The 27,181-nt window shown below is 42.8% G+C and overlaps 1 protein-coding gene and 1 pseudogene across 1 annotated transcript; one reads left to right on the top strand and one right to left on the bottom strand.

Moving 5' to 3' along the window:
* Positions 1 to 1,563: 1,563 nt before the first annotated feature.
* Positions 1,564 to 3,800, bottom strand: LOC101021137 (olfactory receptor 5AU1). The gene has a single exon (XM_003901529.4). It carries the CDS (start codon positions 2,779 to 2,781, stop codon positions 1,804 to 1,806), a length of 978 nt encoding a protein of 325 aa, XP_003901578.3. The 5' UTR covers positions 2,782 to 3,800; the 3' UTR covers positions 1,564 to 1,803.
* A 4,575-nt stretch (positions 3,801 to 8,375) lies between these two features.
* LOC101021498 lies at positions 8,376 to 15,353 on the top strand (annotated as a pseudogene).
* Positions 15,354 to 27,181: the final 11,828 nt, after the last annotated feature.

The following is a 27,181-nucleotide window of genomic DNA, read 5'->3' as shown; positions in this document are numbered from 1 at the left end:
CTTCCCAGGCTCAAGCGATCCTCCCACCTGAGCCTCCTGAGTAGCTGGGATTAAAGGCGTGCACCACCACTACCAGCTAATTTTTGTATTTTCAGTAGAGACGGGTTTTTTTCCCATCTTGCCCAGGTTTGTCTTGAGCTCCTAGCCTCAAGCAATCTGCCTGTCTTGGCCTCACAAAGTTCTAGGATTACAAGTGTGAGCCACCAAGCCCAACCTGTCCTTCTTTTTAAAATGGTTTAGGTATTCTGGTTTATTTGTATTTGCATATACATCTTAGGACCAACTAGTCAAATTTTTAAGATACAGCCTCTGAGATTTTCCTAAGGATTATATTGAATCTACACAACAGTTTGGGATGTATTGCCATGTTAATGATATTGATTATTCCAATCCATGAACATTGAAGTTCTCTCCATTTATTTAGGTCTTCTCTAACTTTTCTCAGTAATGTTTTATAATTTCCAGTATATGAGTCTTGAATTTATTTTGTCGAGCTTTTCCTAAATATTTAATTTTGGGGGGACACTATTGTGAAAGAATTGTTTTGTTAATTTCATTTTTGGATTGTTTCTTAACAATATATAAAAATATAATTAATTTTTCTATATTTTTGTATCCTATAATTTTACTGAACTTGGTTATTAGTTCTAGTGGAGTTTTTTAATAGATTACTTGGAACTTTCTATATTCAGGATCATGCTATCTACAAATAAACACAATTTTTCTTCTCCCTTTCCAATCCAGATGCTTTGTTTGTTTGTTTTAATGTACTTGCTATAACCTTCAGAACAACGTTAAACAGAGATGGCAATAGAATACATCTTGCCTTGCTTCAGATCTTAAGGGGAAAGCAGTATTTCACTAGTAAATATAATGCTGGGTGTAGATTTTTCATAAATGCCCCAGATGAGGCCAAGGTAGGAGGATCACTTGAGCTCACGAGTGCAAGACCAGCCTGGGCAACACAGGGAGACCCCATCTCTACAAAAATTAAAAACAGCCTTCTGAAGATGAGTCTTATTGAGGGCATTTGGCTTTGTAGATGAAATTCTGTCATAGAGAGGGTCTTATCTCCTTGGTTGACTGGTTGGTTAGTTGATAAGCATTACTTGAGCAGCAACGGAAAATATAAGAGCAATATCCACAATTTGGTCTTGGGGATCTTAAAAATTCTAAGTAATGAAACAGTCACTCACCAAGTATATATTCATAATTTTCCATATGCTCAGCTCTGTGTTCTCCCTAACAGGAATTTAGCCAGGTATGGTGGCATGCACCTGTAGTCCCAGCTACTCAGGAGGCTGAGGCAGGAGGATCACTTGAGGCCAGGAGGTTGAGGCTGCACTGAGCAATGTTCATACCACTGTGCTCCAGCCTGGGGGGCAGGGAGAGAGAGAGAGAGAGGGAAAGAGAGAGAGAGAGAAAGAGAGAGAGAGAGAAAGGAAGGAAGGAAAGAAAGAAAGAAGGAAGGAAGGAAGGAAGAGAGGGAGGGAGGGAGGGAGGAAGGGAAGGAGGGAAATGAAAGGAAATACACAAACTGGGAAAAATGAATGAAGTGTCTCAACATGGATAAATAAATCTTGCCAACAGGTTGAATTATGCAACAAGCAGACACACCCTTCTCGCTTCTTAGTCTCTAGGACACCATCAGTTCTTCTGTGGCAGGTAGATGCAGAAGCACCTGCAGACCAGAAGGCATGCCCAATATTCACAGGGGCAGGCATGGGAATGTGCTCAGGGTGACACCACCTAAGGTAAAAGTTCCCTCGGCTTCCTAAAGATGTGTGGTAATGCATTGAGAAATCATTCCATTGTTTTCCTACCCCAAACCTTTATTAAAGCCTCCTTCACGTCCTTGTTTCTCAAAGAGTAGATGAGGGGGTTCAGCATTGGGATAACCACTGTGTAGATCACAGCAACTGTGCGGTCCTGGGTCAGTGAGTAGCTGGACCTGGGGCGCAGGTACATAAAAAGTGTTGTGCCAAAGAAGAGGCAGACAGCAGTGAGGTGGGATGCACAGGTGGAAAATGCCTTAAACCTGCCCTGGGCTGAGCTCATTCTCAGGATGGTGTTCAGAATTAAGAAGTAGGAGATCAAGATTGTGAGGGTGCAGCTCAAAAGGTTGAAACCAGCAAAAATGAAGAGCAGGATCTCACACAGTGAGGTGTCTACACAAGACAGGGACAGGATGGGTGGTCCATCACAGAAGAAGTGAGTGACCACATAAGCACCGCAGAATTTCAGACTAAAGATACAGCTAGTGTGGATAAGAGAATTGAGGAATCCTGCACTGTAGGAGCCCACAATCAGCAAGGCACAGACCTCAGGAGACACGACAGTTGGATAGAGCAGGGGCTTACAAATAGCAGCATAGCGGTCATAGGCCATGGCAGCGATGAGATAGCACTCACTAGTGGCAAAACCCGCATAGAAGAACATCTGAGTCATGCAGCCAAAATAGGAGATCACTTTCCTCTTGGCTAAGAAGTTCACCAGGGTCTGGGGCACAACTGTGGAGGAGTAGCAGAAATCCAAGAAGGAGAGGCTCTTCAGGAGGGAGTACATGGGTGTGTGCAGGGTGGCACTCACATGGATCAGGAGGAACATGACCAGGTTGCCCAGCAGAGTGGCGGTGTACATGCCCAGGAACACCACGAAGAGCAGCTTCTGGAGCCGGGGGTCAGTGGTGAGGCCCAAGAGCTCAAACTCAATCCCTTGGCTCAGGTTTGCCCCTTTCATGCTTCTCCAGTGCTCTGTGGTGGAGAAAGAAGGCACCACCATAAATTAGATTGAACACCTGGGGCTCTCACTGAGTTTAATTCTGCCTAAGGACAGCCTTCTGAAGATGAGTCTTATTGAGGGCATTTGGTTTTGTAGATGAAACTCTGTCATAGAAAGGGTCTTCTCTCCTTGGTTGGTTGGCTAGTTGGTAAGCATTACTTGAGCAGCAGTGGAAAATATAAGAGAAATATCCACAATTGGTCTCGAGGATCTTAAAAATTCTAAGTAATGAAACAGTCACTTACCAAGTATATATTCATAGTTTTCCATATGCTAAGCTCTGTGTTCTCCCTATCAGGATTTCAAGAGTGCCTGACCTCGGGAAGCTTATATTCTATAGACAGTATATTTTGTGTTTAAGCCACACATACTGCAGTGTCAGACTGCCAAGGTTCAAAGTTGGGACTTTGCCATTAACTAGCTGTGTAATCTCAGGAATGTTACTTTACCTTTCTGAGTTTCCATTTTTCCATCTGTGAAATAAGGATAATAGCACCTGTCTGTAAAGATTATTATAAAAATTCAATGAGTTATTTCATGCAGAGAACTTGAACAAATTCCAGCACTTTGAGGAAGTTCAAAGAAGGTTAGCTATGAGCATTCTCACTAAGAAAATAGACCCAAAACCTAAATAAACATGATAAATAAGATGAACCCACAACAAAGCTTAGCAAGCAACCTACCACCTAACAGTATCGACAGAGACATACGTGCTATGCAAGCGTTACTAAACAGGCCTTCAGAGAGGCTGTAGATGGCTCATTGGGTCAGCTATAAAATTGGCTCTGTGAAATCAGCACTAGCCAGGCAATAACGTTAGTACTTAAGGTAACAAGGGCTGAGAGTTTGGAGGGGTGAAGGTGGTATAAGACTGCATGTGGGATCCTCCATCAACGGGAGAGTCTTCTCATCATCCACAAAGCTGCCCATCATTTCCAGACAACAAAATTACCCTGGACTCAGGGGATGTTGTGGCCAGCAGGGAAGGAACGAAGTGAGTGAGGCTTTGTGAAAATGTCTTTTCTATTTAGAGAGTGAATAAGGCTGTGAATGCATCACCTAAACACCACGCTCTCCTCTGCCCCATTGGCTCCTCTACCACATGTCTTCCCAAGTTACCTCTGGATGCTGAGCCAGTTAAGCACCCCGTGCTCTTGGGTGAAGACTCTCAGTTACAAAGACTTTGAAGCCAACAGATGTGGCTGAGTAAGACAAAAAAGGTCAAAAGTGAGCTGCCTCCTCCTGCCCTGAGGAGAGTAAGTGAATAACACACCTGTGAAAAGTGTTGGAAGAATTTGGGAGAGGAAACAGCTGGATTGAGCAGGCAAAGATTCTGACTAATTCCAATGGCATAATTTCCAGAATCATCAAACTATCTGGGCAGGAGAAGATTCTGGACATATGTATAACTAAATTTAGTTGTCAGGCAGGGAATGAGGCACTATTTGTGTTGATAGAATACTGTGACTAGTGACTAGAAAAAAGCTTTTAGAAATGCCCAAAGAGGTAACATGCCCTAATAAAATTGAGACACAAAATATAAGTGCAAATTTGAACACAAAACGTTAGCAATTGCTTTTAGAGCACGTGGAATGCAATTATGTGACTCATTTCAAGTCACTTAGATGTAACATTCAGCTATCCTTAATCTAACAGCTGTCATTGTATAATAAATCCCACTATTGTAGAATGTGGGCAGCCCTAGATTTGGGTTGCAAATGTCTTTGGCGCCATTGGTGACAAAGGCCAATTCGACTTCAAGGCAAATTAGAGGAATTCAGATAAATGACTGTAAAATTTCCAGAGTGGAAATAATTTGCGGGCACTTTAAAAAATAGAAAGGTGGTCATTAAGAGTGGAGTAGAATTTTGAGACCCAGCTTCCCATCTTCTTTCTTTGGTGGGCTGTTTCAATTTAGGTAACAGGTCTGCAAGTATCTCTCTGATTAAAAGAACAAAAGAAGAGAAAAACAGGAATGTGTGCAACGCTCAGGACAGTGTGGATGAGGCAGGAAGTATACACTGGAATGGAGTGGTGGGATGGGATGGGGTAGGGTGGTGGGTAATACAGTGGATAGCTGGTCAGAGCCTCCAGATTTATCACTTGCTTTAAACCCACTCTCTCCCTCTTCTGCTCCCCTTTCCTCTTTCATCTCTCTTCTCCAATCTGCACTAAATTCAAAATTCCTCAGAATTTAGAGTGACTCAGGGAAAGGATTATGGAGAAATGGGCATCTCTGACAGTTGTTCAAAGGATGCTGCAATTACCACTATTTCTATTGGCTGTAGTTTGTACCTGTGAATGAAATGTAGGAGGAAAACTTGAAGGTGATCTTATCATATCGGAATGGATTATGGAGTGGAGTGCATAAGAGTGAGAGCAAATGCCTGGGGCCTGTGGATGAGGGAGGCATAGGGAAGAAGCTCTATGTATACCCTCCTCCCTGGGATACCACAGTGAGAGCACATGGATATACCAGGAGAGCAGCCAGTGAGACTCCCTTGAGCAGCAGTGATCCCAAACAATTGTTCTTAAACAGTAGGCTGCCTTGCCCAAAATACAGGAAGAAAGCTTGTTATATGTGCAGGGTTCTTGGGTCCCAGCCCACAGAAAATTTCATCCAATAAGTCTATGGCTTGGCCCCAAAGTCTGAGTGATTCTGACTGAGACAGGAGGTCTCTGAACCTCACTCTAAGAAACAAACCATGGGGTGCCCAGGAGCACACGGATGTTTCCTGAGCCACATACATGTCTACTTCCAACTTGCTAGACTTGTGTCTGTGTCCTGGGAAATCAGCCTGTGGGTAGGATGGTCATCCTGGACATGCCCTTCCCTCCAGAAGACTTATCTGTGGTTAACAATTTCCAGAAATCTGGGTTACTACCTGATGATGATCTAACACCAGAGCATTTCCTCCTTCAAAGTTGCTTCAGATGGCCTTCAGCAAACCATGTAATTCTAGCAAAGCACCTGGCTTAATGTCAGAGCTGCTGCTGTGGGGGTCAGAACACAAGTCGTCCATAGAAATACAACGAAGACAAAGCCAAACTCGTTGTGTTCATAGACTGAGTCTGGGGATCAGAGCCTGCCACTGGCTTTCGTCTCTCACGTTGTCAGAGGTGCGGGGCAGCCCCACTCCTTGCGAGCTCCTCACACTGATCTTGTGCTGGCGGGAGCCACCCCAGAGCCACCTTTTCCCCTGGCAGCCCAGCAGCTCACCACTGGGGAGGAGGATGCATTCACTGATTAAAGTTTAAAAGGCAGGTGAGGAAGTGGGACTAATTAGCCCCACGAAGGCCCATTAAAGTGTTTGAAAAGTTACTAGCATCTCTGAGAGTCTACCCATGAGGAAACAAGGGGCTGGGAAACTGGGAATGAGGGGAATAGATCCACACAGATCCCTGCAAATATGCTGAGCACTCGCCCCAAAACACTACTCCACCTTCACCCTAAACTTAACTCTTACGTGATTATCTGTATTTCCTCGACACTGGAAAACCAGGTTTTTCTTTTTTCTGTGCCAGTTACCCAATGTACATTTGTGCTGTAGATGAGAGCTGAGGACCTTCCTGCCCTTCAAGATTATAGTAAAGTTAGAGGCATGTTATGTGGTTCCCAAATATTTGGGAACTTTCTAGGTATCTTTCTGTTATTGATTTCCAATGTAAAAGTATATAGTCAGAAAATACATTGTGTATGACTTGATACTTTTGAATTTATTGAGATTTACTTTAAGGCCCAGAACAGGACCCATCTTGGTGAATGTTCTATGTCCACTTGGAAGGAAACTATCTTCTGTTTTGTCGAGTGGAGTGTTCCATCTGTAACTGCCAATTAGGTCAAGTTGGTTGGTATTGTCGTCCAAGTCTTTCTAATCTGCTGTTAATCTCATCCAGAGTATGTTTTCATATCAGACATTGTAGGTTTCATCTACAGAAGTTTGTTTTCAGTCTCTTTTTATATCTTCCTGTCTTTACATTTTTTGTACATATGGAATACCATTATAACTTTAATGTACAGTACAGTTTTGAAATCGGACAACTTGTTGTCAAATCCCTGCTTAAGAATTTGTTAGCTAGGTAACATCTAGAAAGTTTATTAACTTTGCTAATACTCAGTTTTCACACCTGTAAAATGTGGACGATAATAGTACCTGCCTCACATACCTGCTAAGACTGAATTTAATAAGACAACATATGTAATGATCCCCACAATAAATATTTCTTATTACTGCTTAACAAAGTACCCTAAAACTTAACGTTTTAAACCAATCACATATTTGCTCAAATATCTGTAATCTTGGCTGGGCTCAGCTGAGTGGTTAGACTGCTGATGTCACCTGAATTTATTCATGCGGCTACAGTCATCTAGAGCCTCAATTAGGGCTGGATGGTTCAGTATGGCTTCACTCACATGCTTCAGCGTGAGGGGCTGGAATAGCTGGAGGCAAGCTAGACCTTTCCCTTCATAGTATCTTCAGCAGAATTATCAGACTTTTCATCACATGGTGGCTCAGGGCTCAAAGAGAGATATAGAAGCTTCCAGGCATCTTAAGGCTGGACTCTGGAACTCTTCAAGATTATAATAAAATCAGAGGCATCTTATGTAGTTTCCAAATATTTGGGAATTTTCTAGGGATTTTCTGTTATTCATTTTTAATTTAATAGCATGTGGTCAGAGAATACACTTTGTATGACTTGATACTTTCAAATTTATTGAGACTTATTTTAAGGCCCAGAATATGATCTGTCTTGGTGAATGTTCTATGTCCACTTGAATGTTCTATTTCAACTTGAAATGTTGAGTGGAATGTTTTATCTATAACTTTCCAATTAGCTCTATAACAACCAATTAGGTCAAATTGGTGGATATTGTTGTTGAAGTCTACTACATCCTTTCTAAATCTGCTGTTAATCTCATCCAGTGTGCGTTTTCACATCAGACATTGTAATTTTCATCTACAGAAGTCACCAGTGTCACTTGCGCTGCATTCTACTGGTCAAAGAAAGTCAAATGGGCAGCACAGATGCAAGGGGGAAAGAAAATAGACTCTATCTCTTGATGGTGGCAATGGCGTGTATGCATAGGATTGTGAAGAACTGTTAGCCACAAGAGTGTCAGTCAGAAGAATCGCCATGTTTGCGAAAGATTTAGCATAATAGATCACAGTTGATCATAGTAAATATTAGCTATCATTATTCTTGAGTTTATATAAACTTGGAGTTGAAGATGTAGCCAAAAGGGCATGAATATAGGTAGGAACTGAACTTAAACAAAAAAAAAAAAGCCCGAAGTGAGATAAGGAAAAATATTTGTGTTTGGGTTTCTTTCTTTTTTTTTTTTTTTTTCTCACTTTTTTTTTCTTTTTTTTTTTTTTGTTTTGAGGCAGAGTCTTGCTCTGTCAGCCAGACTGGAGTGCAGTGGCACGATCTCAGCTCACTGCAACCTCTACTTCCCAGGCTCAAGTGATTCTCCTGCCTCAGCCTCCTGAGTAGCTGGGATTACAAGCATGTGCCACCACGCCCGGCTAATTTTTGTATTTTTAGTAGAGACGGGGTTTCACCATGTTGGCCAGGCTGGTCTTGAACTCCTAACTTCAGGTGATCCGCCCACCTTGGCCTCCCAAAGTGCTGGGATTACAGGCATGAGCCACTGCGCCCGGCCTCTGTTTGGGTTTCTTAAGAAGGCCTGGAAGAGAAAACAGAAAAAGAGGAGTGAAGGGAGAAAAATGATAAAGAGAAAGAGAAGAAAAGAGAAATCTTATAATCGAATTTACCCACAGGAGACTTTAACTTCCAGCCAAGACGGAGTCATGGGGACCAAATTTACCTCCCGACCTAAAACCACATCAAAAATTAAAAAGAAAATAACTTAAAAATACATAAAACAGTTTTTGAGATATCAGACATGACACAATGAAAGACAATGACCCCAAAAGGTGGGAAACAAATGAGGTGAACACAACAGTTGCCCCAGCTTACCGCCTTTGGAGAGTTTCCAGACCACAAGGCAGAGAGGGCGGACTGAGAAGGATCCTGGAGGACACTCTGACTTGAGAAGGAGCTGGTACTTTGGAAAGATCTATGGGGCCAATGTTCCTATGACAGAGTACTAGACAGAGAAATTTCCATAAAGGGAGAACCCCAGAGGGCTGTCTCTCAAGTATTCATAAGAGTAGTGATGAGAGGACAAAGGGAAGCGAAGCCGGAGCTGCGGGCGCTTTTTCTGCCTGCAGTGTCTCAGATTCATTCTTAGGAACTGAGAATTTAATCTTCTAAAATGTCAAAAAGACCACCTTATGCCCCACCTCCCACCCCAGCTCCTGCAAAACAAATGCCCAGCACACCAGCGTTTGTGCGATACAGTCCATACAGTCATCTCGCCCACAACAACTACAGGCTGGGAGCGAACCCGGGTGCCAACAGCCGGGTCAGGCATCCTCTGGTATTATGATTCCAAAGCCACCAAAGCCACCAGAGAAGCTGCCGATATCCTACATGAGGTACAGCAGAAAGGTCTGGGACCAAGTCACGGCTTCCAACCCTGACCTCAAGTTGTGGGAGATTGGCAAGATGATTGGTGGCACGTGGCGAGATCTCACTGATGAAGAAAAACAAGAATATTTAAACGAATACAAAGCAGAAAAGATAGAGTACAATGAATCTATGAAGGCCTGTCATAATTCCCCCGTGTACCTTGCTTACATAAATGCAAAAAGTTGCGCAGAAGCTGCTTTAGAGGAAGAAAGTCAACAGAGACGGTCTCGCATAGAGAAAGGAGAACCTTACATGAGCATTCAGGCTGCTGAAGATCCAGGTGATTATGAATGATGGCTTTTCAATGACGCATACAGCCACTGCCTGTTTCCAGAGAAACCACAGCCTCCTCAATGAAATCCTTAGTGACAGTGTGGTGCTAGACATTTGGTCAGTTGTCACAACTGCTAGAATGCAGGTCCTCAAACGACAGATCCAGTCCTTAATGGTTCATCAGTGAAAACTAGAAGCTGAACTTCTTCTAATAGAGGAACAATACCAGGGGAAGAGGAGGAAATTCCTGGAACGCACAGATTCATTTAGCAATAACTTAAAAGGTTGTGCGATCTGAAGGTAGAAGTGGATATGGAGAAAATTGCAGCTGAGATTGCACAGGCAGAGGAACAGGCCCGGAAAAGGCAGGAGGAAAGGGAGGAGGCAGCAGACCAAGCTAAGCGCCTCTAAGTTTTCTACTTTATTTACTTCCTGTCTCCTAACATTTGGAAAGCTTTTGTCTGGTCAGGTACGTCTATGTTCTTTTACTCCACAGTTTAACTGGCTACATTTTTACTTTATACCAAGTTCTCTTCAAACACTAAAATTCTCCAACAGAGTGCCCCTTCCTAGTGTGAATGAGGTTCCTAAAGGTACTCAGACCATAATCCACATGTTATATGTAACGATTAACTGGTCAATCATTTCTACATAATACGTTTAGCTGAATTCTCCTAATAAATAAAAAGGTCAACTATCAGCAGGAATGATTCCATTCCAACAAGGTGGAGAAACAGGGGCATGTTTCTCCAACATTCCAATGGAGACAGAGGAGACATACCTTGAAGAAATGACAGAGAGCCAACAGAACGGTGAAGAAGGCACATCTACTCCTTAAGACAAGGAGAGTGGGCAGGAGGGGATCGACAGTATGACAGAGGAAGGAACCAGTGATAGTAACACTGGCTCGGAGAGCAACAGCGCAACAGTGGAGGAGTCACCAACAGATCCCATACCAGAAGATGAGAAAAAAGAATAAATGTTGCCTTGTTTTATGTGTTCTAAATACTTTTTTTAATGAAAAAAAAAAATGTTTTTTGGTCTAAAAAAAAAAAAGAGTAGTGTTGAGTACATCATATGGAGAAACTACCCAAGGACAGGGAAGGAACAACCTGAAAATACCAGAGGCAACATTGCCCAGTGCTTACAGAGGGCCAATTACAGTGCCGGTTCTACCAGCTGGACAGGAAAAGCTCATAACTCATGGGGGTTTGGGTGTTCCAGAAGTTATTTCCTCAGTACTGCGGAATAATTAGCCCTAGTCTGACCCTGCTGTGGACCTGCCAAACAAATCGTGAAAGGAAGACCAAAAGGCTCAGACTGTTGCCAAATAATTTTAACTGCGTTCCAGAACCAAAGACACTTATAGGATTATAAAAATATCCACCACTCAACAAGATAATATTCACAATCTCTAGCATCGGAAAAAAGATTATTTAGATTTGTAAAGAGACAGGAAAACATGACCCATGAAAAGAAAAATAATCGACCAACTGAAACTGACCCAGAAATGACACAGACGTTAGAGTTAGTACAGAAGCACATTAAAACAGTTATTATAATTGTCTTCCATATGTACAAAAAATAAGTAAAGACAAGAAGACATAAAAAGAGATTGAAAACAAACTTCTGTAGATGAAACCTACAATGTCTGATATGAAAACATACTCTGGATGAGATTAACAGCAGATTAGAAAGACTTGGACGACAATACCAACCAACTTGACCTAATTGGCAGTTACAGATGGAACACTCCACTCCACAAAACAGAAGATAGTTTCCTTCCAAGTGGACATAGAACATTCACCAAGATGGGTCCTGTTCTGGGCCTTAAAGTAAATCTCAATAAATTCAAAAGTATCAAGTCAAACACTATGTATCCTCTGACCATATGCTTTTAAATTGGAAATCAGTAACAGAAAGATACCTAGAAAGTTCCCAAATATTTGGGAACCACATAACATGCCTCTAACTTTACTATAATCTTGAAGGGCAGGAAGGTCCTCAGCTCTCATCTACAGCACAAATGTACATTGGGTAACTGGCACAGAAAAAAGAAAAACCTGGTTTTCCAGTGTCGAGGAAATACAGATAATCACGTAAGAGTTAAGTTTAGGGTGAAGGTGGAGTAGTGTTTTGGGGCGAGTGCTCGGCATATTTGCAGGGATCTGTGTGGATCTATTCCCCTCATTCCCAGTTTCCCAGCCCCTTGTTTCCTCATGGGTAGACTCTCAGAGATGCTAGTAACTTTTCAAACACTTTAATGGGCCTTCGTGGGGCTAATTAGTCCCACTTCCTCACCTGCCTTTTAAACTTTAATCAGTGAATGCATCCTCCTCCCCAGTGGTGAGCTGCTGGGCTGCCAGGGGAAAAGGTGGCTCTGGGGTGGCTCCCGCCAGCACAAGATCAGTGTGAGGAGCTCGCAAGGAGTGGGGCTGCCCCGCACCTCTGACAACGTGAGAGACGAAAGCCAGTGGCAGGCTCTGATCCCCAGACTCAGTCTATGAACACAACGAGTTTGGCTTTGTCTTCGTTGTATTTCTATGGAAGACTTGTGTTCTGACCCCCACAGCAGCAGCTCTGACATCAAGCCAGGCGCTTTGCTAGAATTACATGGTTTGCTGAAGGCCATCTGAAGCAACTTTGAAGGAGGAAATGCTCTGGTGTTAGATTATCATCAGGTAGTAACCCAGATTCCTGGAAATTGTTAACCACAGATATGTCTTCTGGAGGGAAGAGCGTGTCCAGGATGACCATCCTACCCACAGGCTGATTTCCCAGGACACAGACAAGTCTAGCAAGCCGGGAAAAGACATATATATGTGGCTCAGGAAGATCCGTGTGCTCCTGCAAGTACCCCATGGTTTAGTGTTTCTTAGAGTGAGGTTCAGAGACCTCCTGTCTCATTCAGAATCACCAGGCTTTGGGGCCAAGCTATAGACCTATTGGATCAAATTTTCTGTGGGTTGGGACCTGGAATCTGCACGTATAACAAGCTTCTCCTGTGAACCTTGGGCAAGGCAGCCTACTGTTTAAGAACAATTATTTGGGATCACTGTTGCTCAAGGAATCTCACTGGCTGCTTTCCTTGGCTGCCTGCCCTTCATATCCAAGTGTGCTCTCACTGTGCTATCCCAGGGAGGAGGGTATACATAGAGCTTCTTCCCTATGCCTCCCTCATCCACAGGCCCCAGGCATTTGTTCTCACAGCAGGAAATTAAACTCCTTTTAAGAAGGGTCTCTATGATGAGAGTTATAGATATACAGTGAGAGACCCGTTTTAAAAGGAGTTTGGTCTCCAGCTATGAGAGGAATGAAAAATATTATTCCTTAAATACATAAAATGAAGGTATCTTTAGACATTGTGCCACCTAAATTACAAGACTTCAGTTGTCCAAGCAACTGAAGTTCCCTTTCTTCTTAACTGTCACCTCAGAATTTTGCTTTTGTCTTCTAAGACAGTGATTCATAAAGTATGATCCAAGGCCAAGAGCCAGGAATTTGTTTTTTAAAAATAAAAGTTCTTTCTATGGTTTTTTGGAACCAAATATACACCATTCTTTAGATTTTAACTTCTATGTAAATCTAAGAGTTATTTGCTGGTAATTTTTACATGATTAATTACGAAATCCTAAAATGCTGTGAGGGTCATGGTTTTTTAAAAAGGCAGCATTTTTCAGATTTTTGAGAGGCCATGTCTTTCCTCAGGTAAAAGGAAAGGGCGTCCGTCTATGCAAAATAACAGAAATAGGAGCCTCTTTCCATTTTTTTTCTTCCTCATAGGTGGGACATGAAAAAGTCCCTGTATAACTCACAAGGACCCCTCAGAATAGTTTGAATAACTGCTCTAAAAAGTTTACTGTTTCTTATCGGAGGGGAATGACCAGCAGGGAACAAAAATAATAGCTATAGAAAAGTGAGAAAGATCAAGAAGATGAGTTTGAATTAAAGTATTACCGACAGATCAAATTAACCCCTCTCCCAAAGTGAGGATGGGGAATTTCTGAGACTGGAAGAGATAGAAAAAAGAACAAAGTGAAACCTGAAGATAAAATTTTACTAGCCAAAAATTCTCTGTAGGGAAATAATAACAGGATAATCCATTAGTAATCAATGATGACCTATTGAAAAAAATTTAATTTATATCTGCTGCAGTAGACTCCTCTGGAAGGAATAAAAATTTACCTTTATCACTCATAAGTAATTGAGTAGGAGAGGAGTTGTGAAGACTACAAAGTCCAGGGAGCTGTAGGACAGCAGCCTCCAATGTTTTTGGTACCAGGGACTGGTTTCGTGGAAGACAATTTTTCCACAGACTGGGGTAAAGGGAGGGAAGTGGCGGGATAGTTTCAGGATGAAACTGTTCCACCTCAGATCATCAGGCATTAATTAGATTCTCGCAAGGTGCATGCAACCTAGATCCCTTGCCTGCACAGTTCGCAATAGTGTTCCAGCTCCTGTGATAATCTAATGTCGCCACTGATCTGACAGAAGGCAGAACTCAGGCAGTAATGGAGGTGATGTGGAATGGCCGTAAATACAGATGAAGCTTCACTTGCTTACCCACCACTCACCTCCTGCTGTGTAGCCTGGTTCTACAGTACCAGTCTGTGGCCCAGGGGTTGGGGACCCCTTCTGTAGGACCTTAGGAGAAAATAGCTGCAGGTGCTCCTGGATAGAAACACCATGGCCTTGAGACCTAACCTATTGCAAAAGGGAGAGGAGATTCTAGCAGAGCAGCCAAACTTGGAAAAAAAAAAAAAACACTTGGATTTACTAAAAAGAGTAAGCAAACAGTACACTTGCCTCCGACAGAATAGCAACATGAGAAGAGGGTCTTGTGATATTAATTCTGAAATTTGTGGTTTAACACATGGTCTCTCTACTCAGTTCTGATATAGGTATATGCAGTTACACATATAAAATAGGTAAAGGTATATCTTCTTAATTGAAAGATGAAATGTTCTACCCTACCAAATTTTTAACAAGTCCATTTCAGATAGAAAAATATTAAAATCTTCCAATGACTTTGGATTATAAATTTCTCCCTCAAGTTCTGTTCATTTTTGCTTTTTGTATTTAGAGGCTATGTTGCTAGGTGCAAAACATTCGTGATTGTATCATTTTGGTATATCATTAATTTGGATAAATAAGTGATGCTATTTCTGATTTATTTTTTTAAAAATAGCTTTGAAGCGGGGCTAGCCAAGACGGCTGACTATAAGCAGCTAGTTCATGTTGCTCCCACTGGGAGAAAAGAAGGGGCAAGTAAATACAGCATCTTCAACTGAAACATCCAGGTACATGCGTTAGGACTCGTCAAGAAAACAACTCGACCCAGGGAGGATGGAGAAAAGGAAGGCAGGACAACTGTCCACCTGGGAGCAACATGGAGCCAGGGGAGCTGCCCCCACCCAGGGAAGTGGTGAGTAAGTGAGTGAGCAATCCTGGGGACTCATGCTTCTCTCAAAGATCTTGGCAAACCTCAGGTCAGGAGATCCTCTTGTGAACTCACTCCACCAGGGCCTGTGGTCTGACACTCAGAGCTATGTGGAGTCCCAGCACAGCAGCCACTCAGGCACACATGGAGCCCCAGGAGCTTCAGATATCTGGGCTTCCCAAACAAAAGCAGCTGCAACTCTGTCCAAGAAGGCTAGACCCGGCCGGATACAGTGCCTCACGTCTGTAATCCCAGCACTTTGGGAGGCCAAGGCGGGCAGACCACCTGAGGTCAGGAGTTCGAGGCCAGCCTGGCCAATATGGTGAAACCCCATCTCTACTAAAAATACAAAAATTAGCCGGGCGTGGTAGCAGGTGCCTATAATCCCAGCTACTCAGGAGGCTGAGGCAGGAGAATCGCTTGAACCCGGGAGGCAGAGGTTTCAGTGAGCCATTGCACTCCAGCTTGGGGGACAAGAGTGAGACTGTGTCTAAAAAAAAAAGAAGGCTAGACCCCTGTACATATCTCTAGGAAAGGGGCTGAATCTAGGGGACTGAGCAGCAATGGTGTGCAGGCCCTACTTCCATGGCACGTCACAGGAGAAGACCCACTAACTTGGAACTCCAACCAGCCACAGTAGTAGCATTACATCTTCCTGAGATGGAGCTCCCTGAGGGAGTGGCAGACCACCATATTTGCTGTCTCACAGCCTTAGCTGTTGTTGCCATCTGATTCTGGGAAGTCCAAGATGAGTAGGGACTGGAGCAGTCCCCTGGCACGGCACAGCAGCTCTACGGAGAGATGGCCAGGCTGCTTTTTCATGCGGGTCCTGGATCCCATTTGTCTTCACTGGCAGAACCTCCTGACCGAGGTCTCCATCCACCCCCTCAGGTGTTTGCCAGCTGGCAGCAATTCCAAACCCCCATGGGACAGAGCTCCCAGAGGGAGGCGTGGGCCACCATTTCTGTTGTTCAGATACTAAAAACTATGAGGTAACTAGGGACTGGGACGGACCCCGAGCATATTACAGCAGCCCAACAGAAAACTGGCTAGACTGTTTGCAATGTGAGTCTCAATCCCTTAACTCCTCACTGGGTGGGTCCTCCTGGCCGGGGTTTCCAGCCACCCCCTCACTGGGGCTATCAGGCCAGTAGCAGCTCTGAAACTTCCTGAGACAGAGCTCGCAGTGGGAAGGGCGGGTTGCCATCTTTACTGTCTTACAGCCTTTATCCTTACTGTCTCCAGGCCCAGGAGAGTCTGTGGGGACCAGAGGCTGGTCCAAACCCCCAGCACAGAGCACCCACCTTGCAGAAAAGTGACTGGACTGTTCTCCACCCAGGTCCCAGTCCTTACTTCTCCTCACTGAGCAGGGCCACCCAACCTGGAACTCCAGCACAACCAACCTACTCGCGCCTGACCACTTCAATCACAGAGGCAGCCCAGCATTTCTCCAAGGAGGAAATCCCAGAGTCAACCCACAACCCCTCCACTACTGCAGTTGAAGTGGTACAACCCTAACAGCCCTTGGGCTGGGGAAGGAACAAGGGGCCTAGTCACTACACTGGCACCTCCAGCACGCCACAGCCACAGTACAGAGAGGAGTCCAGCCCCTCTTCCCTGGGAACCCCTGGCCCCTACTCTTCACTAGGCAGGGCCCCCAGCTCATGACTGCAGAACAGTTGTCCCACCCACAGTTGATTATACCCATCGGAAGTGACCCAGGGTTTTCCCCAGAGGCATCCAACTGCCGCTCTGCCACTACCACAGCAGCAGTTCCATCCCTGCTGCCCTTGGTCTGGGGAAGAAACAAAGAGCCTGAAGGCTATACCTGAGCTACACACCACAGTAACCATATGAAGAGGAGACCAGTCTCTCTTCCAAGCAAGCCCTTGACCCCCGATCCCCAAGCAGAGCTCCAAGCTTATGCCAGCAGTTCAGCTGCCCCACTCCACTGGCTGAACACTCCCAGTAACAGTGGCTCCACATTCCTCAGAGGTGAAGCCCTCAGGGGCAAATGAAAGCCCCTCTACCACTGTCTCTGCAGTGGAACTGCCCTTGCTACCCTGAGACTAATGAAGGAGCAAAGACCTTAAGTACCTTATCCACACTTCCAATAAGCAGCAGTCTACCCAAGGAGAGGAGGCCAGTCTGTCTCCCATGGGTCCCACCTACCCCTCACCTCCCCCTCTCCACTTATCACCCAGCAGGGAACCCTCAGCTTGGGCCCATAGCCCCATTCAGGGCTGATTGCACTAAGTGATTGCTGACCTGTGTCTCTCTGGGGTAGGGCTCCCAGGAGATAAGGGAAAGACTTTCAGCCACAACCACTGCTAAAGTTCATTCCTCTGATGTCTCCAAGTTAGGGAGGAAACATAAACCCTAAGAATACCCTAGAGCTGCAGTGGGAAGTCTGGGAGTGTCAAGCCACAATCTACAGGCAGCACTCAAGTGGGAGAGGAGGGCACATTTTCAGAGCATTGAGAGGGAGCATGGCTGCAACTGTGAGGAAATATAGGGGAGCCACAGGACTGAGCAAGAGCCTACCAACTGACCACTACGTCTGAGTGCCACCTACCGGATCACACCCCAAAGCTTCAACACCAAAAATACCTCACTAACCTACCCCTCTGTGAAACCAAAGATAAGTCAGCTACAAATAATAACCCCGCACAAAGCCTCAGACCCGTGAAAATATCCAGAAAAGAAGTCAATTTTCTGTACTCATTCTACACCACAGCTAAAGGAACACCCAAATGCAGAGATAAAAAATGACCAACGCAAGAACTCTGGCAACGCAAATGGTCAGAGTGTCTTATGTCCTCCAAATGATCGCACTAGTTCTTGAACAAGGGTTTTTAACCAGGCTGAGTTGGCTGAAATGACAAGAAATAGAATTCAGAATGTGGATAGGAGTGAAGATCATCAAGATTCAGGAAAACAGCAAAACCCTATCCAAGAAACTAAGAATCACAATAAAACAATACGGGAGCTGACAGACAAAATAGCCAATATAAAAAAGAACTTAACTGATCTGATAGAGCTGAAAAACACACTAAAAGAATTTCACAATGCAATCACAAGTATTAACAGCAGATCATGCTGAGGAAAGATCTCAGAACTTGAAGACTGGCTTTCTGAAATAAGACAGTCAGACAAAAATCAAGAAAAAAGAATGAAAATGAATGAACAAAACCTCCGAGAAATATAGGATTATGCAAACAGACCAAATGTATGACTCACGGGCACCCTTGAAAAGGGCAGGAATAAAGCAAACAACTTGGAAAACATATTTCAAGATACTGTCCATGAAAACTTTTCCAACCTTGCTAGAGAGGCCAACAGTCAAATTCAGGAAATACAGAGAATCCTTGCAAGATTCTACACAAAAATACTGTCCCCAAGACACATAATTGTCAGATTTTCTAAGGTCCAAATGAAAGAAAGGATGTTAAAGGCAGCTAGAAAGAAAGGACAGGTCATCTACAAAGGGAACCCCATCAGGCTAACAGCAGACCTCTATAAGCCAGAAGAGATTGGGGACCTATATACAACACCCTTAAAAAAAAATCTTAAACCAAGAATTTCATATCCAATCAAACTAAACCTCCTCAGTGAAGGAGAAATAAGATCCTTTTCAGATAAGCAAATGCTAAGGGAGTTTATTACCACCAGACCTGCCTTACAAGAGATCTTGAAAGGAGCACTAAATATGAAAAGGAAAAACCACTACCAGCCAATCCAAAAATACACCTACATACACAGACCAGTGACACTATAAAGCAACCACACAAACAAGCTGGAATAATAACCAGCTTACAACACAATGACAGGATCAAATCCACACATCAATACTAACCTTGAATGCAAATGAGCTAAATGCCCCATTTAAAAAAGCAGAGTGACAAGCTGGACAAAATAGCAAGACCCAATGGTAGGCTCTCTTCAAGAGACCCATCTCACACACAGTGACACCCATAGGCTCAAAATAAAGGAATGAAGAAAAATCTACCAAGCAAATGGAAATAAGAAAAAAGCAGGGGTTGCAATCCTAGTTTCAGACAAAACAGACTTTAAACCAACAAAGATCAAAAAAGAGACAAAGAAAGGTATTACATCAGTGTATTAGTCCATTCTCATGCTGCTATGAAGAAATACCTGAGACTGGGTAATTTATAAAGAAAAGAGGTTTAATTGACTCACAGTTCTGCAGCATTGCTGGGGAGGCCTCAGGAAACTTACAATCATGGCAGAAGGCACCTCTTCACAAAGTGGCAGGGGACAGAATGAGTCCCAGCAGGGGAAATGCCAGATGCTTATAAAACCATCAGATCTAATGAGAACTCACTATCACGAGAACAGCATGGGGGAAACCACCCCCAAGACTCCATTACCTCCCACCGGGTTCCTCCCATGAAACGTGGGGATTCTGGGAACTACAATTCAAGATGAGATTTAGGTGGGGACTCAGAACCAAACCATATCAATCAATAAAGGGTTCACTTCCAACACGAAGACCTAACTATCCTAAATATATATCCACCCAACACAGGAGCACACAGATTCATAAAGCAAGGTCTTAGAGACCTACAAAGCGACTTAGACTCCCACACAATAGTAGTGGGAGACTTCAACATGCCACTGACAGTATTAGACCAATTTCGAGGCAGAAAGTTAACAAAGATATTCAGTACCTGAACACAACATTGGACCAAATGGATCTGATTGACTGCTACAGAACTCTCCACGCAAAAACAACAGAATATACCTTGTTCTCATCACCACATGGCACATACTCTAAAATTGATCACACAATTGAACATAAAACAATTCTCTGCAAATGTAAAAGAACCAAAATCATACTAAACACACTCTCAGACCACACAGCAATAAAAATAGAAATCAAGACTTTAAAAAAAATCACCTAAAACCATGCAATTATGTGGAAATTAAAAGTCCTCAGTGGCTTTTGTGTAAGTAAAAAAATCACAGTAGAAATCAAGTTCTTTGAAACTAATGAGAACAAAGATACAACATACCAGAATCTCTCGGACACAGCTAAGGCAGTGTTAAGAGGAAAATTTATAGCACTGAACTCCCCAAGTAAAAGTTAGAAAGATCTCAAATTAACAACCTAACATTACAACAAAAAGAACTGGAGAAGCGAGAGCAAACCAACCCCAAAGCTAGCAGAAGACAAGAAATAACTAGGCCGGGCGCGGTGGCTCAAGCCTGTAATCCCAGCACTTTGGGAGGCCGAGATGGGCGGATCACAAGGTCAGGAGATCGAGACCATCCTGGCGAACACGGTGAAACCCCATCTCTACTGAAAAAAAAAAAAAAGTACCAAAAAACTACCCGGGCGAGGTGGCGGGCGCCTGTAGTCCCAGCTACTCGGGAGGCTGAGGCAGGAGAATGGTGTAAACCCGGGAGGCGGAGCTTGCAGTGAGCTGAGATTCGGCCACTGCACTCCCGCCTGGGCGACAGAGCGAGACTCCGTCCCAAAAAAAAAAAAGCAGACAAGAAGTAACTAAAATCAAAGCTGAGCTGAAGGAGACTGAGACATGAAAAAACCCATTCAAAAGATCAACAAATGCAAGAGTTAGGTTTTTTAAAAATAATAATAATAATAACATAAATAGGCCACTAGCTAGACAATAAAGAGAGAAGATCCAAATAAACAAAATCAGAAACAACAAGGGATGCTATCACTGATCCCACAGAAATACAAATAACCATCAGAGACTACTGTGAACACCTCTATGCACACAAACTAGAAAACCTAGAAGACATGGATAAATTCCTGGATACATATACCCTTGCAAGACTGAGCCAAGAAGAAATTGATTCCCTGAACAAACCAATAACAATCTCCAAAATTGAGTGAGTAATAAATAGTCTACCAAACAAAAAAGGCACCGAACTAGATGCATTCACAGCCAAATTCTACTAGATATACAAAGAAGAACTAGTATCACTCCTACTGAAACTATCCCAAAAAATTGAGGGGAGACTCCTCTCCAACTCATTTTATAAGACCAGCATCATCCTGATACCAAAACCTGGCAGAGACACAACAATAAAAGAAAACTTCAGGCCAATATCCTTGATGAACATTGATGCAAAAATCCTCAACAAAATACTTGCAAATTGAATCCAGCAGCACACCAGAAAGATAATCCATCACGATGAAGTAGGCTTTATCCCTGGGATGCAAGATTGGGTCGACATACACATTTATTGATATAAATGAATAAATGTGAATAATCACATAAACAGAACTAAAGACAAAAATCACATGATTATCTCAATAGATGCAGAAAAGGCTTTTGATAAAATTCAACGTCCCTTCATGCTAAAAACTCTCAATGAACTAGATATTGAAGGAACATAACTCAAAATAATAAGAGCCACATATGACAAACCCTCAGCCAGTATCTTGCTGAATTGGCAAAAGCAGGAAGCACTCTCCTTGGAAACCAGCACAAGACAAGAATACCCTCTCTCACCACTCCTATTCAACACAGTATTGGAAGTCCTGGCCAGAGCAATCAGATAAGTGAAAGAAATAAAGGGCATTCAAATAAGAAGGGAGGAAGTCAAAGTATCTTTGTTTGTAGATGACATTATTCTATATCTAGAAAACCCCACAGTCTTGGCCCAAAAGCTCCTTCAGCTAATAAACAACTTCAGCAAAGTCTCAGGATACAAACTCAATGTGTAAAAATTACTACACTCCTATACATCAACAACAGCAAAACCAAGAGCCAAATCAGGAATGCAATCCCATTCACAATTGCCACGAAAAGAATAAAATACCTAGTAATACAGCTAACCAGGAAGGTGAAAGATCTCTACAATGACAATTACAAAACACTGTTCAAGGAAATCAGAGATGACATAAACAATGCAAAAGCATTCCATGCCCATGTACAGGAAGAATCAATATCATCAAAATGGCCATACTGCCCAAAGCAATTTACAGATTCAATGCTATTCCTATAAAACTGACAATGACATTTTTCACAGAACAAGAAAAAATTATTTTAAAATTCATATGGAACCAAAAAAGAGCCCAAGTATCCAAGGTAATTCTAAGCAAAAAACAAAACAAATGAACAAAAAAAAACAAAGCTGGAAGCATTATGTTCCCCAATTTCAAAGTATACTTACAGGGCTATGGTAACCAAAACAGCATGGTACTGATATAAAAACAGACACACAGACCAATGGAACAGAATAGAGAGCTCAGAAATAAGGCCACACACCTAGAAGCATCTGATCTTCAACAAACCTGATAAAAACAAGCAATGGGGAAAGGATTCCCTATTTAATAAATGGTGCTGGGATAACTGACTGACTGACTAGTCATATGCTAAAGACTGAAACTGGACCCCTTCCTTACAGCATATACAAAAATTAACTCAAGATGGATTAAAGACTTAAATGTAAAACCCAAAACTATAAAAACACTAGAAGACAACTAGGCAATACCATTGTGGACATAGGAATGGACAAAGATTTCATGACAAAGATACCAATAGCAATCACAGCAAAAACTGACAGAGGCTGGGCCTGCTGGCTCATGCCTGTAGTCCCAGCACTTTCGGAGGCCAAATTAGGAGGATAACTTGAGGCCAGGAGTTCAAGACCAACCTGGCCAACATAGCAAGACCCTATCTCTTAAAAAAAAAATTGAAAAAACTGACAAACGGATCTAATTAAAGGTAACGGCAGGACAGGTGTGGTGGCTCATGCCTGTAATCCCAGCACTTTGGGAGGCCAAGGTGGGCAGATCACCTGAGGTCAGGAGTTTGAGGCCAGCCTGGCCAACATGGTGAAACCCCGTCTCTACTAAAAATACAAACAAATTAGCCAGGTGTGGTGGCAGGCACCTGTAGTCCCAGCTACTTGGGAAGCTGAGGCAGGAGAATCACTTGAACCCAGGGGGTGGAGGTTGCAGTGAGCCGTGATTGTGCCACTACACTCCTGCCTGGGTGACAGGGCGTGACTCTGTCTCAAAACAAACAAACAAAAAAAGGTAAAAACTTCTGCACAGTAAAAGAAACTATCAAAAGAGTAGACAGACAACCTACATAATTGGAGAAAATATTTGCAAACTATGCATCTGACAAAAGTCTAATACCCACTATCTATAAAGATCTTAAATTTACAAGAAAAAAACAAACAGCCCCATTAAAAAGTGGGAAAAGGACATGAACAGACACATTTCAAAAGAAGACATGTAGCCAAAAAGCATATAAAAAATGCTTAATATCACTGATCATTAGAGAAATGCAGATCAAAACCATAATGAGATACCATCTCACATCAATCAGAATGGTTATTATTAAAAAGTCAAAAAATAACAGATGCTTTCAAGGTTGTGGAGAAAAGGGAATGGCTATACACTGCTGTTAGGTGTGTAAGTTAGTTCAACCATTGTGGAAAGCAGTGTGGCTATTCCACAAAGAGCTAAAAACAGGACAACCATTTGACCCAGCAATCCCATTACTGGGTATATACCTAAAAGAATATAAATTGTTCTACAATAAAGACACAAGCATGCATATATTCATTGCAGCACTGTTCACAATAGCAAAGACATGGAATCAACCTAAATGCCATCAATGGTAGACTGGAAAAAGAAAATGTGGTACATATACACCATGGAATACTGTGCAGCCATTAAAAAAAAGAATGAGATTATATCCTTTGCTAGAACACAGATGGAACTGGAGGCCATCATCCTTGGCAAAGTAACACAGGAACAGAAAACCAAACACCACATGTTCTCACTTATAAGTAGGAGCTAAATGATGAGAACACATGGACACAAAGAGAAGAACAACAGACACTGGGGCCTACTTGAGGGTGGAGGATGGGAATAGGAAGAGGATCAGAAAAAATAACTATTGGGTACTAGGCTTAGTACCTAGGTTACTAAATAATCTGTAGAAAAGAACCCCATGACACGAGTTTACCAATATAACAAACTCATGTATCCCTGAACCTAAAATAAAAATTTTAAGAAAAGTAAAAACAGCTTTGAGGTATAATTCATATACCATGCAATTCACATGTTTGAAATGTACAAAACAATGGTTTTTAGATTAACTCAAAGTGGATGGAAAGAAAAAATTTTTTAAGAAATGGTGTTTAAAATATATTTACATATATGTGCAACCATCACCACAGCCAGTTTTAGAACGTTTTTATCACATGAAAGAGAAACGCCATACCCTTTAGCTGTAACTTTCCTATCCCTCTGTCCCTACTCCCACCTCAGCCTGAAAGAAACACTAATCTACTTTCTGTCTGTATAGATTTCCCTGTTCTGGACATTCATTTGAATGAAATCATAAAGTCTGTGGTCTTTTGTGGCTGGTTTCTTTCCCTTTGCATACTGTTTTCAAGGTTCATCCATGTTGTAGCATGGATCAGTGTTGCATTCTTTTTATGGCCAGATAGCTTTCTGTTGTATGGATATACTATATCTTGTTTATCCATTCTTCAGTTGATGGACCTTTGGGATGTTTTATCCTTCTGGCTAATATGAATAACGCTGCCATAAATGTTTATGCCCAAGTTTCCATGTGTATGTTTTCATTTCTCTTGGGTATATACCTAGGAGTGGAATTGCTGGGTCATATCCTAACTCTGTTTAATCATTCGAGATACTGCCAGACTGTTTTTCAAAGCAGCTGCATAATTTTACATTCCCACTGCCAGTGTAAGAGGGTTCCAATTTCTCCACATCCTCAACACTTATTCTTTTCTGACTCTTTTAGCCGTCCTAGTTGCTATGAAGCAGTATGTCACTCTTGTTCCTAATGACTAGTGATGTCAAGCATCTTTTCATGTGGTTTTGTTTTGTTTTGTTTGCTATTTGTGTGTCTCATTTGAAGGAATATCTATTCAGATCCTTTGCCCATTTAAAATTGGGTTATATGTTTTTCTGTTATTGACTTATAAGAGTTTCTTATATATTCTAGATACAAGTCACTCATCAGATATAGATGATTTACAAATATTTCTCCCATTACATGAGTTGTCTTTCACTTTCTTGATAGTGTCTTTTGAAGCACAAAGTTTTCATTTTGATGAAGTCCAATTTACCTGTATTTTCGTTTGTTGCTCATGCTCCTGGTATCATATCTGAGAATTCTTTGCCAAATTCAAGGTCATTAATATTTACCTTCTAGCCGGGCGCGGTAGCTAACGCCTGTAATCCCAGCACTTTGGGAGGCCGAGACGGGCGGATCACAAGGTCAGGAGATCGAGACCATCCTGGCTAACACGGTGAAACCCCATCTCTACTAAAAGTACAAAAAAAAAAAACTAGCCGGGCGAGGTGGCGGGCACCTGTAGTAGCTACTCGGGAGGCTGAGGCAGGAGAATGGCGTAAACCCAGAAGGCGGAGCTTGTAGTGAGCCGAGTTAGCGCCACTGCACTCCAGCCTGGGTGACAGAGTAAAGACTCCGTCTCAAAATAAAAAAAAAAAAAAATTTACCTTCTAAATGTTTTCTTCTAGAGTTTTATACTTTTTGTTCTTACATGTAAGTCTTTGGTCTATTCTGAGTTAATTTTTGATGGGAAGTCAGGGTTCAGCACTGGCTGGAAATGAAGAGGAGAGAGAGGCATGTGTTCTTGGCTGCGGTAGTCAGGAATCAAATATTCCTCGCTAGAGCAGTCTTATTTCAAATACCACAAACTCTCACCTTTCTTACCAAACTTGTGTACATTTTCTCAAGTAGATATTTGTTCACTTCCTGCTTACTCTTAGGACCATTTCCAGAGGCTTCATGTGACTCGTGTGTGTGTGTGTGTTTAATAATTTTCTTTTTTTTAAATTTTTATTTATGAGGTGAAGTCTCACTCTGTCTCCCAGGCTGGAGTGCAATGGCACTATCTTTGCTCACTGCAACCTCTGCCTCCCGGGTTCAGGTGATTCTCCTGCCTCAGCCTCTGGAGTATCTGGGATTACAGGTGTGTGCCACCACGCCTTGCTAATTTTTGTATTTTTAGTAGAGATGGGGTTTCGCCATGTTGGCCAGGCTGGTCTCGAACTCCTGGCCTCAAGCAATCCGCCCACAGCCTCCCAAAGTGCCGGGATTACAGGCGTGAGCCACTGTGCCCAGCCATTTAAATACTTTTTGTCAGTTTCAATGAAGACAAGGTCAGCAGAGCGCCTTATGCTGTCATGCCAGAGGTCTATCTCTTAGTGATTTCTTATTAATGATTTTCATGATAAGTTATATTTTGTCTTATGTTAATATTGCTACACTAGCTTTATTTTGGTTAAGTTTGTTTGTTTGTTTGTCTGTTTTTGTTTTTAGAGGGAGTCTTGCTCTGTCTCCAGGCTGGAGTGCAGTGGCACGATCTCAGCTCACTGCAACCTCGGCCTCCTGGGTTCAAGTGATTCTCTTGTCTCAGCGTCCCGAATAGCTGGGATTACAGGCTTGTACCATCACGCCTGACTAATTTTTGTATTTTTAGTAGAGACGGGGTTTGCCCTGTTGGCCAGGCTGGTCTTGAATTCCTGACCTCAGGTGATCCGCCCACCTCTGCCTCCCAAAGTGTTGGGATTACAGATGTGAGACACCGCACCCGGCCTATTTTGGTTAGTATTTGAATGACACGTCTTTTCCTCTTCCTTCGTGTTCGGCTTTCCTGTGCCATTATGTTTGCGGAATTTCCCCAAGTAGACCTGAAATCTGCTTCTTCTAGGATGAAGAAACATTTACTTCAGATGTAACTCGCCTCACAGTAAACATTCAGAAATGTTCTGAGGCTTTATTAAAAGAGCTGGTGGCCGGGCGCGGTGGCTCACGCCTGTAATCCCAGCACTTTGGGAGGCCGAGACGGGCGGATCACGAGGTCAGGAGATCGAGACCATCCTGGCTAACATGGTGAAACCCCGTCTCTACTAAAAATACAAAAAAAATTAGCCGGGCGAGGTGGCGGGCGCCTGTAGTCCCAGCTACTCGGGAGGCTGAGGCAGGAGAATGGCGTGAACCCGGCAGGCGGAGCTTGCAGTGAGCTGAGATCCGGCCACTGCACTCCAGCCTGGGCGACAGAGTGAGACTCCGTCTCAAAAAAAATAAAATAAAATAAAAATAAAAGAGGTGGTATGACTAGGCAGAGATAAAA

Source organism: Papio anubis, chromosome 7, assembly GCF_008728515.1.
Source record: "Papio anubis isolate 15944 chromosome 7, Panubis1.0, whole genome shotgun sequence".
NCBI lineage: Eukaryota > Metazoa > Chordata > Mammalia > Primates > Cercopithecidae > Papio > Papio anubis.
The sequence above is the reverse complement of the archived record's forward strand: the minus strand, read 5'-3'. Positions and strand labels throughout refer to the sequence as shown.